Below are 16,114 nucleotides of genomic sequence, written 5' to 3'. Positions count from 1 at the left end.
TACACCTTTTGTTAACTGTCTCCGAATTGTTGTGAAACCAGTGTTTGACTGGTAGGCAGCATAACAAATTGTCTTACAACCGATCTACAATACAGATCATAACACTATCATGGATATCGTAACACAAAAGGATTCCGAACGATAAAGGAGGATCGATGTAGTAATCAGCTTAAATGATCAGTTATATTTTTAGATAAGCGAAAAGAAAATGTTGCGTAAGAGCTTGACAAACATTTATGAAACTACTCGATAGATATTATTACCAAGGTTTGACTTTATGATTACAAATTAAAATAAAAATTAGATTGTTAATTTTTAAAATAGTGACATAATTTAATGAAGCTACAAAGTAAGGCGAATAGCTGAAGCTTTCCGAATATTGTTAAATACTAATCGTTTCAATAGAAAAGAAGCCCTCACATCCATCCAAAATTTAACCGTTTATTCAAGATAGCATGCTCAATTCTGTTCATATTTTTTACTATTGTAATATGTTCAAATTTAACTCTACATTTTCACACTACAACAATCCCATTTTTCACAATCATTAAACTATGCAAAAATGAACTATTATGTCTGATAAAAATCACCTTGACGGGAGTAACATGACATTGACTTATTCAAACTTGTCTTTTCTTAATTGTACTAAACATTTTTTCTACTTTATTCTTTTAAACTATTTAAACTTGGATTAACTAAATTTGTTTATGTATTTATTCATTGAAGAAGCGGCTTAAAATAAGTGATGAAACATCAGGAAATTTTATTATCACTCCAAAGTTAAATGTTTAAAACCACTTACATGTCTATTATTTACCTGTTTCGGTTTCATACTTTAAAAAGCAAATGAAACAGGAAAAAAGGGTCTAGTTTATGTCCATATTTTAGAAATTACCTTATGTCTAAACGCCGACTATCACACTCTGAATGTTTATAAAGACTCAATTTATTCTAAAAATAAAAGTAACACTTCAAAGTGACTTTTATTATGCACGAAAATGTGTTTCCATTTCCTTTCTTTTTTTAAAAAAAACTGTTCATTGATGTTTTGACAAAGAAATTTGGAATAACTAAACAGTTCTTTTTGCAAATTTAACTTTACACCCGGTAAAATCAATCACATGGCTAAAGACGCATATATTACACACTCGGATATTAAAAGTTTACATAATTTGTTTAAATTTATTGGCATGATTAGTTTACAAATTATATAACTTGACTAGATCATGAGAATAAACTTATCAGTTCTGTAGTTAATATTATTCAAGTGACTCTAGATTGTAATATGGAATAGGTCACATGAATGTTTCATTTATTAGAACAATTCATGAACGTATGAACATTTACAATTGAATCACTAGTTCTGCACTTTATATAATTTCCTAGAAAATGATTAGTAACCTTTTAATTATTATAAAATTTAGTTGTAATGAAAATTGAAATGTACTAGTTCAGTATTGTTTTATTAATGTTTAATAAAATTGTTATCGGTGTTTTGAATCAATCATTTGATATTGACTTAGCTAAATTACATGTATTGGAATCTTTCATCGAATTTTAATGTATCATTCTTTATTAAAATAAGTCATTCTTATTGTTCATGAAAGCTTTGGTCAATATATGATTCAAAGTACAAAGAATATTTCATTTGACCTATACATATATATATATATTGAAACTTGATAGAACTATGAATTAGGAATCATTATCTTAGTAACGTTATACAAAATAGAAATAGATTTCAATAAACGTCTAAAGATGAAGTAAATAAAATAATATTAGTTAAAATCATGAGTCAATTGAAGCTAGACCACCATGAAAAACCTGGAAGCACTGGACGGCCGTTTCGTTCTATTGTGGAACTCAGCAGTGTACACCCACGATCCCGCCCCCCGCGGGACTTGAACACAGGAGCTAACAGTCTCGCGCGCGAACGCCTAACCACCAGACCACTGAGCTGGCCGGCATCCAACGGTATTAATGTCTAAGTTCAACCAATCCACGAAATCGCGCCACCGTATACCATTGTCTTCAGTGAGTTGGAATCTCACAACAGACCTGGTTGAACTCCATTGGTCATTACTTCTCACTAGAACTCCAGGAAATGCCTCCTGAAGTCAGTCACTAGTGAGCAGATGATTATTGTTCGATGTTAGATTGGATTGGTTAAGCGCTCGCACGCAAGACTGATAGATCCTGGGTTCGAATCCCGCGAGGTGCAGTCGTGGATGCGCACTTCTGAGGAGTTCCACAATAGAACGAAACGGCTGTCCAGTGATTCCAGGTTCTATTGAAATTTCTAAAATCTCCACAAAACCCCTTCTGATAAATAAGATACATTTATTTATTTGGCAAACTGGAGTGCTAAAGTCTATATGAAATGCTTATTAAATCAATTAAAATACATTAAATAGATTATGATTAATATTTCGTAAATTACATATGCACTAATAAAAATCAAAGGAAAGCAATTCATTATTGAAAACTTAAAATCAATTGTTGTTTAGTTGGAAAGAAATTATTCCCCTCCTTTTGATTTATAACGTTGAACAGTCTATTAGGAAGGGTTAGGATATAAACAAGATAATAAATTTGTGACAAAAAGAGTGTGTACTGAAACACAATTGATCGATTAAATTCTTCACATAAAAGTCTATACTGCATATGAATAATACTTTCTGTGAGAATAAAGAACTAAATATCATTTTCCCACTCAAAATGCAACACAATAAGTTATTAAATGAATTTACAAATGGTTTCTCAACCATACAAGATGGAAATTCGTTCAGTCAAATACTGTCAACCACATTTATTCATACAAATTATACAGATGATGAGATCTCTGACCCACTCGCACTCCCACTCACAATCACGCTCTAACAAACACACATATTCATGATGGACATAATCAACTATCCATAGTCACTTGATTGAAACAGGAAGTAGCATGAAGGATGAAGAGAGGATGAAGATACATTGAGTGAAATCTAGTCTAATTGAATGTAATTTGTATTCAATGAACGTTAACTGGAATTCACACAGACTCTACAGTTTTATCTGTTTACAGTCAAACTATATTGCTTATTAACCGAAGAGTGATATAAATTTGAATTGATTAGAATAGCTATTATCATGTTGATCAATGCATCACATTTGTTTATTGTGTGTTATTCTCAGGATTGTTAATGTGTACTGGTGTTTCTGTGTTTGTTGATGAGACGTTGATCTGAGTTTGTGGAGAATGGGTTTGAGAGTGAGTGAGTGAGTGAATGAGTTTGACAGTGAGAGACAGAGTGAGTTAGATAAGTGTGTGTTAGGTGGATGAGATGAATATGTGTTTGTACAAATGTGGAGATGACTAGGTTTATTGATATGGTAATAAATAAATGAGTATAGTGTATTGTGTGCGTGAGTTGATTGATGTAATAATAAATGTTTGAATATAATCTGGTTTTCAATCATAATCCTAGCTTGTATTTTATTTAAACACGTAAACTTATGTACACCACTCAGTGGTCAGTATGTTAGTTTCCAGCCTCAATATATGAAGAGTTTTTGCCACCCCAGAAGTGAATCTATGAACGCGTTCTTCTGAGGAATTATTTTCTTGGATGTGATGGATGCCTAATTCATCTCAGTTTTTTAGCTTTATAACCTTGTGTTTCTGTCTACGAAATATAACCATCTCCAAAAACCACTTTTAGTATTACTGTTTTTTTATTATATGTGACATTCCTTTTCTTATTTTGTATTATAATCAACTGTGACTATATTATTCTACATATACTCAAGTAATTATCCATTTTATTTCGTTAGAAATGTAAACACATTTTAGAAAATTACCTAGTAGTTTCAATAGTTGAAATCATGAGTCAGTTGAAGCTAGACCATCATGGAAAACCTGGAAGCACTGGACTGCTGTTTCGTCCTATTGTGAGACTCCTCAGCAACGTGCATACACCTAATAGCTATTCATAGTTTTGAAATGGTTTTAGCAAATAATGGAAAAACATTTTTTTTCGTTTTACAACTCACTTATTTGTCTAATTTAGTTTAATTAATGTATGTTTTTTTCATCTTAGAATGCTTATATCATTAAAATATTATAGAAGTTCATAAACATTTGATTAGTTGTTTTCATTTTTCAATGATAAATTTAATTCAATAATTGTTTGAAACGATTCGTTTTAGACAATTTAATTCAGGTCACAAATTGTAATCTCATAATGACTGAACTTTCAAAATTTAATGAATCAAAATAATTTACCATACTACTTTAGAATTACTTATGTGTATAAAGTGCATTTATTTTTTATGTGTACTATGTTTATTTGTTTTTTTTGTATCAAGTTATAACTGGGATTATATGCTCCGCTATACTATCTGCTATATGTAAATAGGATCAAATTCTTTTAGGGAACGATAAAGCTATACCATAGAAAACTTGAAATGACCTAGTTTTACATATTATATTACTCCTGTCTACTAGCTGTGACAAAATAGAGCTACGTATTTTTTTAGTCTGACACTTATAAAACCACATGGGAAGATGTTCAGTTATCCATTGGTTAAGTTGTCTGCAACTAAAATCGATAAAAGAACTGAAACAATACAACATCTAATTTGTTAGCATTTATATGAGATACTATCATAGAATATTATCCCAGAACCAATTAAGTGTCTGTCAGATGATACATTTATTCACAAGTCAATAAATACAATTATGTCATATGTTGAAAAGTCAATGAAGGGGAAAGCATCAGAAAGATAGCCTACTGTCTAGAAATGACTGATCATAGAAAATATAGATTATTTAATGTAGTTTGAGTTTATATCATTTATCGGTAAACAAAACCAATGGTTTATATATTTCTGATTAAATTTATACATGATAAACATAATGATTGCTTATTTATAATATTCAAAGAGTAAATACATATTTTTCAAGTATAGTTAGTATATACATATCAGATGGATAGGATTTATTACATTCTCAATGTAAACACCGTATTTCCTATTTATGAAAATGATAAATGTAATATAATATAAACAAAATATATAAATAATAAATTTCGTAAAAAATGGTTTGCACAAATATAAATATATATACATTAGTGTAAAACAACTTGATCAGATAGCAGATAAGGAATTAAGATTTAATTATCTTATAATTTAGGCTTGACGTTACACCAGAATATAACTCAACAACCCATCAAGAAATATTCAGCGGGCACTTCGGTATTGACATTCATTAGGTAAATACTCTTGTTGTTTTCGATGGAAAGATTTAACCTCAATAACTGCAATTTATGAGTATAAAGTAAGTAAATTCTCAAAATAAATAATTTTGTAAGTCTCCGATATTGATGTTGATCTAATTAGTGTATTACTGAACACACCCTAGCTGAAAGAGCTCAGTCATGCATCTGCATCAAATCATCATTGGGTACTCTGTACTACACATTCCTTGCAACAACTAATCAGCTTAGATTATATACTTCTCAATACATCAACTATCTGCCGAATACATTTTTGAACTCTCACATTTCTGACATTTGATTTGATTATGTTTGAGATCATTCGATTATAAAGGTATTACGGGGAAAATCCTTGTTATACCCTGAATATCCGTGACATTTTTATATCCTAAACAATTAACACCATAATACGAATCATTCTTTTTGTAATTAAAATTAAATGATAGATTGCCAAAGTTTGAGTATCCTAAGGTTTGTTATCTTTTACTAGTATTTTTAAATAAGCATCCAAAAGGATTGCTTCATATAGGATGTTTCCTAGTGTTTAGTTTAAATTTATTTCTGACACCTCATAAACAGTTAATTGTATATTTTTCGTTCAGTCTATTTTTGAGGAAAAAATTGTATAAATTGTATTTAAAAGTATAATCCTTCCTAAGTATACACACAAAAATTATTATATAACTGGGTATATACGTAGTTTAATTGAATTGTTTATCTCTCTCAACAAATATTATTATTGGTCTAAATACCTTTTATACTAAATATACAGTCAAACGTTATAAAGTATCTAAAAAGCCGAATCATGATGTCATTATTATTCTGATATTTGATAATATCTCATGAACGTAGTAACTATTATTCTCATCAAACAAAAGATAAACTGTTTCAGATGTATTTTCGATAAACAGACACAGAAGTATATATCAGTTTAGGGGTTTTGGAGATTGTTAAGTTTTTGATTGAGATCATGAACCGATTGATGTTAGCCCACCACTGAAAACCCGGAAGCACTGGACGGCCGTTTCGTCCTGTTGTAGGACTCCTCAGAGGCTCAGTGGTCCAGTAGGTTAAGCGTTCGCTTGCGAGACTGAAGGGCCTTGGTTCAAATCCCGCTTGCGAGATCGTGGATGCGCTCTGCTGAGTAGTCCCACAATGGGACGAAACGGCCGTCCAGTGCTTCCAGTTTTCCAACGGTGGTCTAACATCAATCGGTTCATGATCTCAATCAAAAACTTAACAATCTCCAAAACCCCTAAACTGATAATTACCATGTGCTCACTAGTGTCTAGCTTTGTGAGAAAATTCTCGGAGTTCTGGTGAGAAGCCGTGACCAGTGAAGCTAATCCCTGTCTGGTTGAAACAGGTGTCTACCTCAGTACAGTGGAAGATGATCGTACAATTTCGTGGGTTGGTTGAGGTTAGACATTAACACCATTAGATGCTGGCTCAGTGGTCCAGTAGATTAAGCGTTCGCGCGCGAGACTGAAGGCAGTTTTATATAAGAACTTTTGTCTAAATTTAATCGAATAGTTTCATAGTATTTAAGCGTCGACTTGATATGAGACATTAAAGAGGAAGAATGTATTTGTAAAATCTCAGCCAATGAATTTGAAGTAAATTCAACGTTCCCCCTAACAATCTAGTTCAAGCTTTTCTAATATAAATAGCATTCAAGTCATTTGATTAACAGTGTCACACTTAAATTTCACTCATGTAGTGTTTGCATGTGATAATTATTATAATTATATCAATAACACGATTTGATTATGCAAGATAATGTTACCATGTGTTCGGTTATTAAAATCCAAGCAATATATTTCATAGTCTTACATTTAATTAAAAACTGGATGAATTTTCTTGCATTTCGTGAATTCGTATATGTAACTTGTTCAAGAAGCAATAAATGTCTACAGTGATCCTCGAAAATTCATGCGTATACGAATCGAGTTTTCAAAGTGTAAAATTATTAAGTGTTTATTATCGAATATTTGTGAAATACTGTTTGTGATTTACGATCATAGCCAGCTCTCTTATATATTAGATTATCGAAATATTTGTTGTAATCTATCGAGTAACCTACTATATATCGCTATCGTTTCTTCATCAACATATGAGCGTACACTGATATAAAATCAATTGTCATATAAAAACACGTTCATATTTATTAGGTATACAATTTAATTTATTCATTCTGTTATTGAAATATGTCCATCTGATGAAACGCTATTTCTTTTTTAAAAAATCTAAATAGACACAAGGTTGAAGAATGTCGACTATTCATCTATTTTTTGTACTCACTGGGTTATATATATGGTATTAGTTTCACTACAGAATCAAACAATCATCGATCATTTCTAAACTCGAGTATTCCAATTTACAAAGAAATAAATTGTTTGTTTTATTTAGTGAACTAAATATAGTTTCATTAAATATTTCCTTATATAATGTCATGTAATTTCAATAGTTGAAATCATGAATTAATTGAAGCTAAACCACCATGAAAAACCTGGAAACATTGGACGGCCGTTTCGTTCTACTGTAGGACTCTTCAACATATGCTCACTAGTGACTGGCTTTGAAAGATATTTCCTGGAGTTCTAGTGAGAAGTAGTGACCAGTAGAGTTCAACCGGGTCAGTTGTGAGATATTAACTCACTGAGGACAATGGTGGATATGTCTCTCGATTTCGTTTATCGGTTGAATTTAGACATTATCACCATTGAACACCGGTTCGGTGATCTAATGTTTAAGCGCTCGCGCGCGAGACCGATAGACCCTAGGTTCGAATCCCACGAGGCGGGATCGTGGATGCGCACTTCTGAGGAGTCCCGCAATAAGACGAAACGGCTGTCCAGTGATTCCAGGTTTCCCATGGTGGTTCAACTTCAATTGACTCATGATCTGACCCATTAAAATTACTACAATCTCCATAAAACCCCTTCTGATAATAATGTTATGTATTTATTACTCATTTAAACAATTTCCAGAAAAATGAAATTTCAAATGGTAATTCAATTCCTAAAATATAATAACATAGTGAAGTGTTAGACCAAACTGTGCTTTAAATAAATAATCAAATAGAAATATAAGAATATGATGGATGTATATATACGCTATTCTTATGATGTATGCTACTTATGACTTTCGACCTAAGTAGTATGCAGCACAAATCATAAGTAGAATGCATGGCAGCAGAAAGCTTAGAGAATCGAGTTGAAGAAAGTAGAAAGGAAAATAGGGAAAAAACTTGTAAACTGGAAGAATCATACAGAAAGTGAAGAACAATTGATGAAAGATTTACGAATGAAATATTTAATATATGATTTTCATATATTATGAAAGAACTCCGTAACTTCGTTTAGTACATCCTGTCTTATATTTTGTTAGAATGATTATATTTAAACACAAAATGTAACTATCAACCCTATTTTGTGATAAATAGGGGTTAAAGGTATTCAATTCGTTTGGTAGCATGTGAAAATTGTTTTAAGTTCATGTTACTGACAGTTGAAAGAAATTATTTGATATTTCATGTGCTATAATAAGTTTGACATTAGAAAAACTATACCACTATGTTTAGCTATATAACTTGTAGTAGTAGTAGTATTATTAGTATTTGTAGTAGTTGTTGTTGTATCATCAAATAACTGCTAGATATAAAATATTTATCATTACTTCAAGGAAAAACATTGTTTGTATATTCATCTAATTCACAACAATTAACATGTTCGATCGGTTTGAAGTAGATTGAAATGAAGAGATAAAACACGAACCACTGAAAAATCAAACAGATATATTCTATTCTATGATTATTTTTTATAAGTAATTACATTTTAGTGTCAGAAGTGGTTTTTGTGGATATTATAGTAACTTCAGTAGTTGAGATCATGAATTAATTGAAGCTAGACCACCATGGAAAACCTGGAAGCACTGGTTTTCCAAGGTGATGTAGCTTCAATTGACTCATGATCTCAACTATTAAAATGACATTATAGCCCAAACACCATTATTTAAAACTTTTTAAAATTAAATTTACAGAATTCTCACTAAAATCATTAAGTATCTCTAAGTAATGATAAAGTAAATGCTAGAGCTGAGAAATAAACACAAAATCAATAATGATATTTGAAAACATAACAGTAACACACTGAACATAACACATTAGCATAAAAGAAAAGAGACAAAAGGGAAAATAAATTTAAAAAAAGATAAATAAAGTAGGAAGAATGATTTTTGCAAAGGAATGTCACCGTGAAGTCATTGTAGTTGACAGCTTATATTATGATTTAAAATTTAATTAGTTTGAAAAGAAGACTATAATTATGAATTTGATTGAAATTATGAATGGATCAATGTTAGACTATCATTGAAAATCCGACTGCGAAAAACACTACATCGGACAAAGCGGATGCCCCCTTCACCTTCGCCTACATGAACATCAATTAGCAGTCAAACGGCATGATATCTCTTCACTTATATCAATACACATGGACAACTGCGGACACTCATTCGATTGGAAAAATGTGGAAATCTTAGACAGAGGAAACTCCAAAAACACCAGAGAATTTTTAGAAGCGTGGCACTCAGGTCAATCAGCAATCAACAAGCATATTGAACTCAATCCAATTTATCAACCAATCAGAAAAATCATGCACAAACATAAGAACAACAATCAAAACAATGGGAGACACAACCAAAACAAAGAAGTAAACAACGACAAATTTAAGGTCAATAAGAACCAATCAACGTCGAGGTGCACAGAACAAGCTTTGAGACACATATGGAGAAATTCAAACACTTCACTTCTATCTGAAGTTTGTGCTGATGATGTCGTTCAGAAGAACGATGAAAGCTTCACGACCAAACCATCCAGCTCAGAGAACAAAACTCCACCAAAATCATCCACCTGAGCTACAAATCTCCACCATCTCAAATCCGAAAGTACTGGACGGAAGTTTCGTTCTAGTATAATCTCAGTCAAGACTCAACAATCTTCAAAACTCTATAGGGATGATTATAGATTTAGTAAAACAACTAATGATTCCTTAGTTAAAATAAAATAATTTCGATGTTTTTTTTTCTCTCTAAATCTAGCGAAGTGATGTTTCCTAAAATATTGAAGAATACGATGTTATGACAGCGAATGTTTCAGAAAAATACAAAAAAAGGATCCATAAGTTGACATTAAATCTACCGTATTGTAATGAACTTTACAAAGAAAAAATGTTAAGATATTCATCATTCAGCTCAATTTCTAAACAACTTAAAATTAATTACTGATTCTTGTTTGCGATTAAAATTTCAAAGAATAGACTTTAATTTTCATTTGTTTAGTGTTTAATCTGAATACACTGAATATATTCATTGTAATTCCTACATTAAGAAACTAGTTTGAAAGTGATCTTTCTAGATTGTTTGATCTTTCAAAATGTTAACTTTTTATAAAATGCATAAGCATTTTTTGTCATTTGAATGTACCTGTTTTAAAACTTGTATGAAAATTGGTATACTCTGTTAAAACTAACATGTAATGCATATTTGTTTATCTTCATTTGAACTATTTTGAATCATCATGTATACAGTGATAGACAAAAAAGAAAACGAAAAAGTAGAATGAGTTTATCGAAGTTTTCAAATGTTATTATGAAATGGGTTTGAATTCTACAAAAGAATATCAGTTCTCTCACAATTATGGGCATATCTTGTTAACAAAATTCAATTAGCATGAAACCTACATTTATGGGTTTCCTATCAACCAACACCAACTACTTAGTAGTTATTGAGAACATGATACTTTTTATCATAACTTTAACATCTCTTAGCATTACATTAAAGTGTTACTTCACTTGTTCGAATCCATAATTCATATCTTAACAATCACTAACTATTCGTTTTTTTACATCACTTTATTTTTAAACATTTATCTAATAAATCTTGTTAGATTAGTTTCATTAAAACAAACTACATTAACTCTTAGATACTATAAACAATATAAACAAATTTACAAAAAAAACTTTATAGTTGAATGAAAGTTTAGTGGCCCGAGTTCTGACTCCAAGTAGATCATAATGAATGTTTGTTATCGCCTATCCTCGTATATAATCATCGACTTTAATAGCGTTAGTCAATAACGGAATTGAATAAATCGAATAACGAGAATGGACTTGTGAATACATATATATTGTATATAAAGCGAATGGAATAGAAAGAAGAGAAAAGAACGCAGAGTGGAGATGGCTGGTAAGCCAACTCCCATTTAACCAAGCGTTAATCAATATTTATAGTTACACAAAAGTACGTTACAGATATGTGGTGAGTAATGGGATAAGAAATGTACATACACTTACGCGCTTATATAAAAAAACGGTCAAGATTGATAAGCGAATAAATAACAAGGTCAGAATGTGACTCAAGTAGAATGAATATAGAATGGGCTGTCCGAAAGCTAGAATAAGGTATATAGGGCTTAACATAATATAACCGACACTACAAAAGTAAGTCGATTGATAAACAAACTCACATCAATTTATCATAATTCATATATCATATTATTGTTTAAAAAGAAAACATTGTTTATAAGAAAGAAAATATTACAGTTAAAACAAGAATTGGTTTATATGAGAATATCTTTTACCTATATCGGAAACATTACAAAAAAATAGATCAATGTTACCAACTTATTACATATATATATACATTGTATGATATTCTTTTTTTCATTGTAAATCATTTAAAAGCATCAATAAATTAGAAAAATGAGAGAAAGGTTTTATAGAGAATTATTGAGTAAACATTTTTGAATTATTTATTTATTTGTTTCTAAGAAATGATGGTTTATTATTTGAATGGTTACAATGAAAGTCAATTATAAATAAATTGAAGAATGAGATAAACAGTGATAAAAGTAAATAAATAAGAAATAATTGTGATATTAGATATACGACAATATACTACTTATTTCGTGTTATTATAAACAATTACGTTATTATTATCAGAAGGGGTTAGTGGAGATATTAGAAATTTCACGGATTGAAATCATGAGTGAAATTTCTAAAATCTCCACAAACCCCTTCCGACAATACTCATCTGTTCACTGATGACTGACTTCAAGGGGCAGTTCCTGGTGTTCTAGTGAGAAGCCGTGACTACTGGAGTTCAACCAGGTCTGTTGTGAGATATCAGCTCACTGAAGACAATCGTATACGGTGGCGCGATTTCGTGGATTGGTTGAAGTTGGACATTAACACCGTTGGATGCCGGCCCGCTCAGTGATTAAGCGTCCGCGCGCGCGACTAATAAGTCCTGGGTTCGAGTTTCGCGGGGTGCGGGATCGTGGATGCGCACTGATGAGGAGTCTCATACTAGGACGAAACGGCCATCCAGTGCTTCCAGGTTTTCCATGGTAGTCTAGCTTCAATTGACTCATGATTTCAATCTGTGATATTATGTTATTAATTTAATAAAACCATCTATAAGATGAACTGAAGTTTTTCTTTTCTTTTTCAATTGTTTGTATATTATTTGGATTATAGCTAGTAAACGAATATGTGACATTAGTTTCATTCTATTTTAGACTCATTAGATGGATATATCAAACCGATTTACACAGTATGACTATAAACCTACCCTGGAAATGATTATGCTTTAATTTGTAAGATTCATTAGTTAATTTTCCTGAGTACCTCAAATATTTTGAGAAAGGATTTTTATGTACGCATTTATGTAAGTACAACTTGATTAACTGGTGTAAATAGTCAAAGTTTTACTACAGCACAACTGAAACAAATATCTGAAAGTCTCAAATATGATCGAGTACTTAGTCTTGTGCACGTACTCCTGAGTAGTCTCAAATTCAAAATCAATTCACTAATTTTGTCATAATTTCACATTGTTTTCCAGTAACCTCATTGAATAACAAAGCGTGTTTTCATAACGTTAAATTCTTTGTTTTTTATACTCCTTTAGGTTCATCTGACCGTCGGACAATTGGATACACTGGTAGAAGTGTGAGCATTAACGAAGGTAAACATCTTTCCGGTTCTCAGGTAAATGCTTCTAAAATAAAAAAATTAAATGGATGTTTTTCCTACTCGAACTAAATTACTAATTGTTTAAAGAGTAATTCTTACTCTATCAAACAACAAGCTCTAGTCAACGTTAAAAAGTCATATAATAGTTGTCAATATTTTTGAACATCAGGATTATGGTCCCGAATAGCCTTTTAAAAATAACATTTCGTTCAAATATTTAATGTATTTACGATAATTTTGTTTTATATCGTCACATTATCAATTAGACAAATGACGCATGAATCATCATTCTGTGGTACTATCTATGGCTTTCGTCTACTTAAATGAAAGCTGGAGTAGAAAGTCTAAATAGAATTAGGGATTTTCTAGCTAACTTTATTACTGATTACAATGTAAATAAACTTGTAAAGTATATGAAAGAACATTCAGTTCAATCATTTTAACCTTCAGAAAGTCTGTTCATGTTTTATGGTAATACTCTTCATCATGGCAATAAACATCTTTGGCGATTACTTTGAATAATGAAGAGTATGATAAAATGATCAATCCCTTGTGATTATTTATTCGAGAAATAATGTTGATGTTTTTTAGTGGAACAAAAATGAAATATTTTGCTGAAACAACTAAAGAGACGTGAACTAATCACTATTTTGACCATAGTTACATTACTTTTCAGGTTATTTATTTACAAAATCAATAAAAATGTACTAAGTCATTACTAAACAATTCACTCATATGCGTAGCTCACAAATTATGAACATTCACAGTAATTAACTAGAACTGTCTTGGAATAACGGTGTAAAATCTGAGCTTTTTTCTTGAAACCATATCATAGCAGATTAGCATAAGGCAATGAGGCGGAGAGACATTATTATTCACTGATTTCAATAAAACTTCCTGAATGTTTACCAAACACTATTTAGTTAATGTTATGATATCAGTTCCACAGTAGGTCGTCTAATAACTCACTGCGTAATCGATTTCATCAAACCGAAACAAGAGAATTCTTGATTTTGTTTATTTGTGAGAGCTTAAAAAATAAATATTTGGTTACCTCAATAAATTTACAGTTAGTAATCAAGATATCTTACTTAATAGTTGAATACTGATATTTATTATTTATTATAGTGAAATAATCCTATGGTGAATGTGATTTTCTAGATCACTTGTGAGTGTTGAAAAGTGTAGATCATGATATACTTGAAGACTGAACCCTGTATGCCTCAACTAAGTAAGCAGAGCGTTTGTGTATAAGCCTTCACATTCTTGTCATTATGGGTTTTTGTTAAAATCACAGTCCATGTTTGTGCCATGAATTTACTCTAATTTGCTGTCCATCAAATGTGGTTATTACACACGAAACACAATCAATTAATGTAGGTTATTTCCGAGCCTCCAAGGGGTATACTGTTGTCGTTAATTTGAATGTTTTGAGGCTTAATGACAAACATCAAGATTACACTGAAGTTTTTATACGACACTACTAAAAAAACTAAGTAAATTTTTCTTAAAAATCTTGATCACTATTCCTAGAATTTATATACGAATAAACTTTAAATGTAATGTTTGACATTCTTTAGGAACGACTCTAAATTCTATTAAAGTTGAGCAGAGAAGTTCTTATGGATTAAGTCTAACGCAACTCCATAGATTTGATTACTTTATTTGATAGCCATCATGTATTGTTTCAGCTGGATATATATCAAAACAAAGAGATCACTTAAATACATGATGATGTTCATTGACTAGTTTACAATAAAACACTGTGAACAGGGACATTCAGGACTGAATTTCAAAAAATAGCTGTGTGTGAATTAATATAACAGATAATTATTTTTGATAAATTCCAATTAGCATCGAAGATTTTCTGTTGACTATCATCAACCACTGAACATATTAACACAGTTGAGTCACCTAAACTGATGGCTGTATTTCGACTTGACTAAAATAGATCACGATCAATATTTAAAGAATCAGAAAAGAATAAAAAGGATCACCAATTAGTGATCAATCAACCATGAATATTATACATATTCTGATTTACTTTAATTGTAATCAATGTACTTCAAAAGTTACATATAAATTTGTCAATTAAATCATACTTTAATGTCCTCACTAACATGCTTAATCTAGATGACTTTAGAAATTTTGAAGTTTTCATAAATTTTACATTTTTGGTTAGATTGTATTATAGACATAGATTTTTAACCGTATTATTAGTTTCTAACGGGTATTTAACTGATTAGTTGTGATATGTCCTTATGTATATAATCACATTTCTTACAATTGTATTGACAACAATATTCTATCTGTGTTACATTTCAAATACACCCATTCAATAGGTATATAAAATAGAGTAATTTTCATAATTAGCCTATTAATTTAATTATTATTCCTGAGTTCAGAATTTGTTTACCCTCATCACCTCTCTTTTCTTTCTTTAGTTTATATGAAACATTTATTGATTATCATTGATAAATATTGTAGGTCAGCAATGTTAAAAAAGCCAATGAAGTATTCTCAACCAATGTAGGAATTTAAGTTTGTTTTTTACCTTTTTTAATAAAATAAAAATACACTATCACCATTGGATACCGGCCCAGTGGTCAAGTAGTTTAAGCGTTCGCGCGCTAGACTGAAGGCACTGGGTTCGAATCACGTGGGCGAGATCGTCGATGCGCACTGCTGAGTAGTCTCACAATAGGACGAAACGGCCGTCCAGTGCTTCCAGGTTTCCAAAGGTGGTCTAACATCAATCGGTTCAGGATCTCAATCAAAAAATTAATAATCTCCACAACCCCTATACTAGTAAAATACTTTCTA

General features: G+C 31.0%; 1 protein-coding gene across 2 annotated transcripts in view; it reads left to right on the top strand.

The window, feature by feature from the left end:
* The window catches only part of MS3_00010795 (uncharacterized protein), a 66,703-nt gene that overhangs the window by 13,581 nt on the left and 37,008 nt on the right, over positions 1 to 16,114 (top strand). The window contains exons 1-2 of one of the 2 annotated variants that reach the window (XM_051219196.1): positions 5,129 to 5,320; positions 13,227 to 13,306. Coding sequence is in view for 1 of the 2 variants with exons in the window: in XM_051219195.1 (XP_051067902.1) it covers positions 13,227 to 13,306 (80 nt within the window). In the remaining variant the exon portion in view is untranslated. Of the gene's footprint in view, positions 1 to 5,128; positions 5,321 to 13,226; positions 13,307 to 16,114 lie in introns of those variants that run through there. The other variant, XM_051219195.1, reaches the window with a different exon arrangement.

Source organism: Schistosoma haematobium, chromosome 2 (genome assembly GCF_000699445.3).
Source record: "Schistosoma haematobium chromosome 2, whole genome shotgun sequence".
In the NCBI taxonomy this organism is placed as follows: Eukaryota; Metazoa; Platyhelminthes; class Trematoda; order Strigeidida; family Schistosomatidae; genus Schistosoma; species Schistosoma haematobium.
Note: the sequence above shows the minus strand (reverse complement) of the source record. Positions and strands in the feature narration are given on the sequence as shown.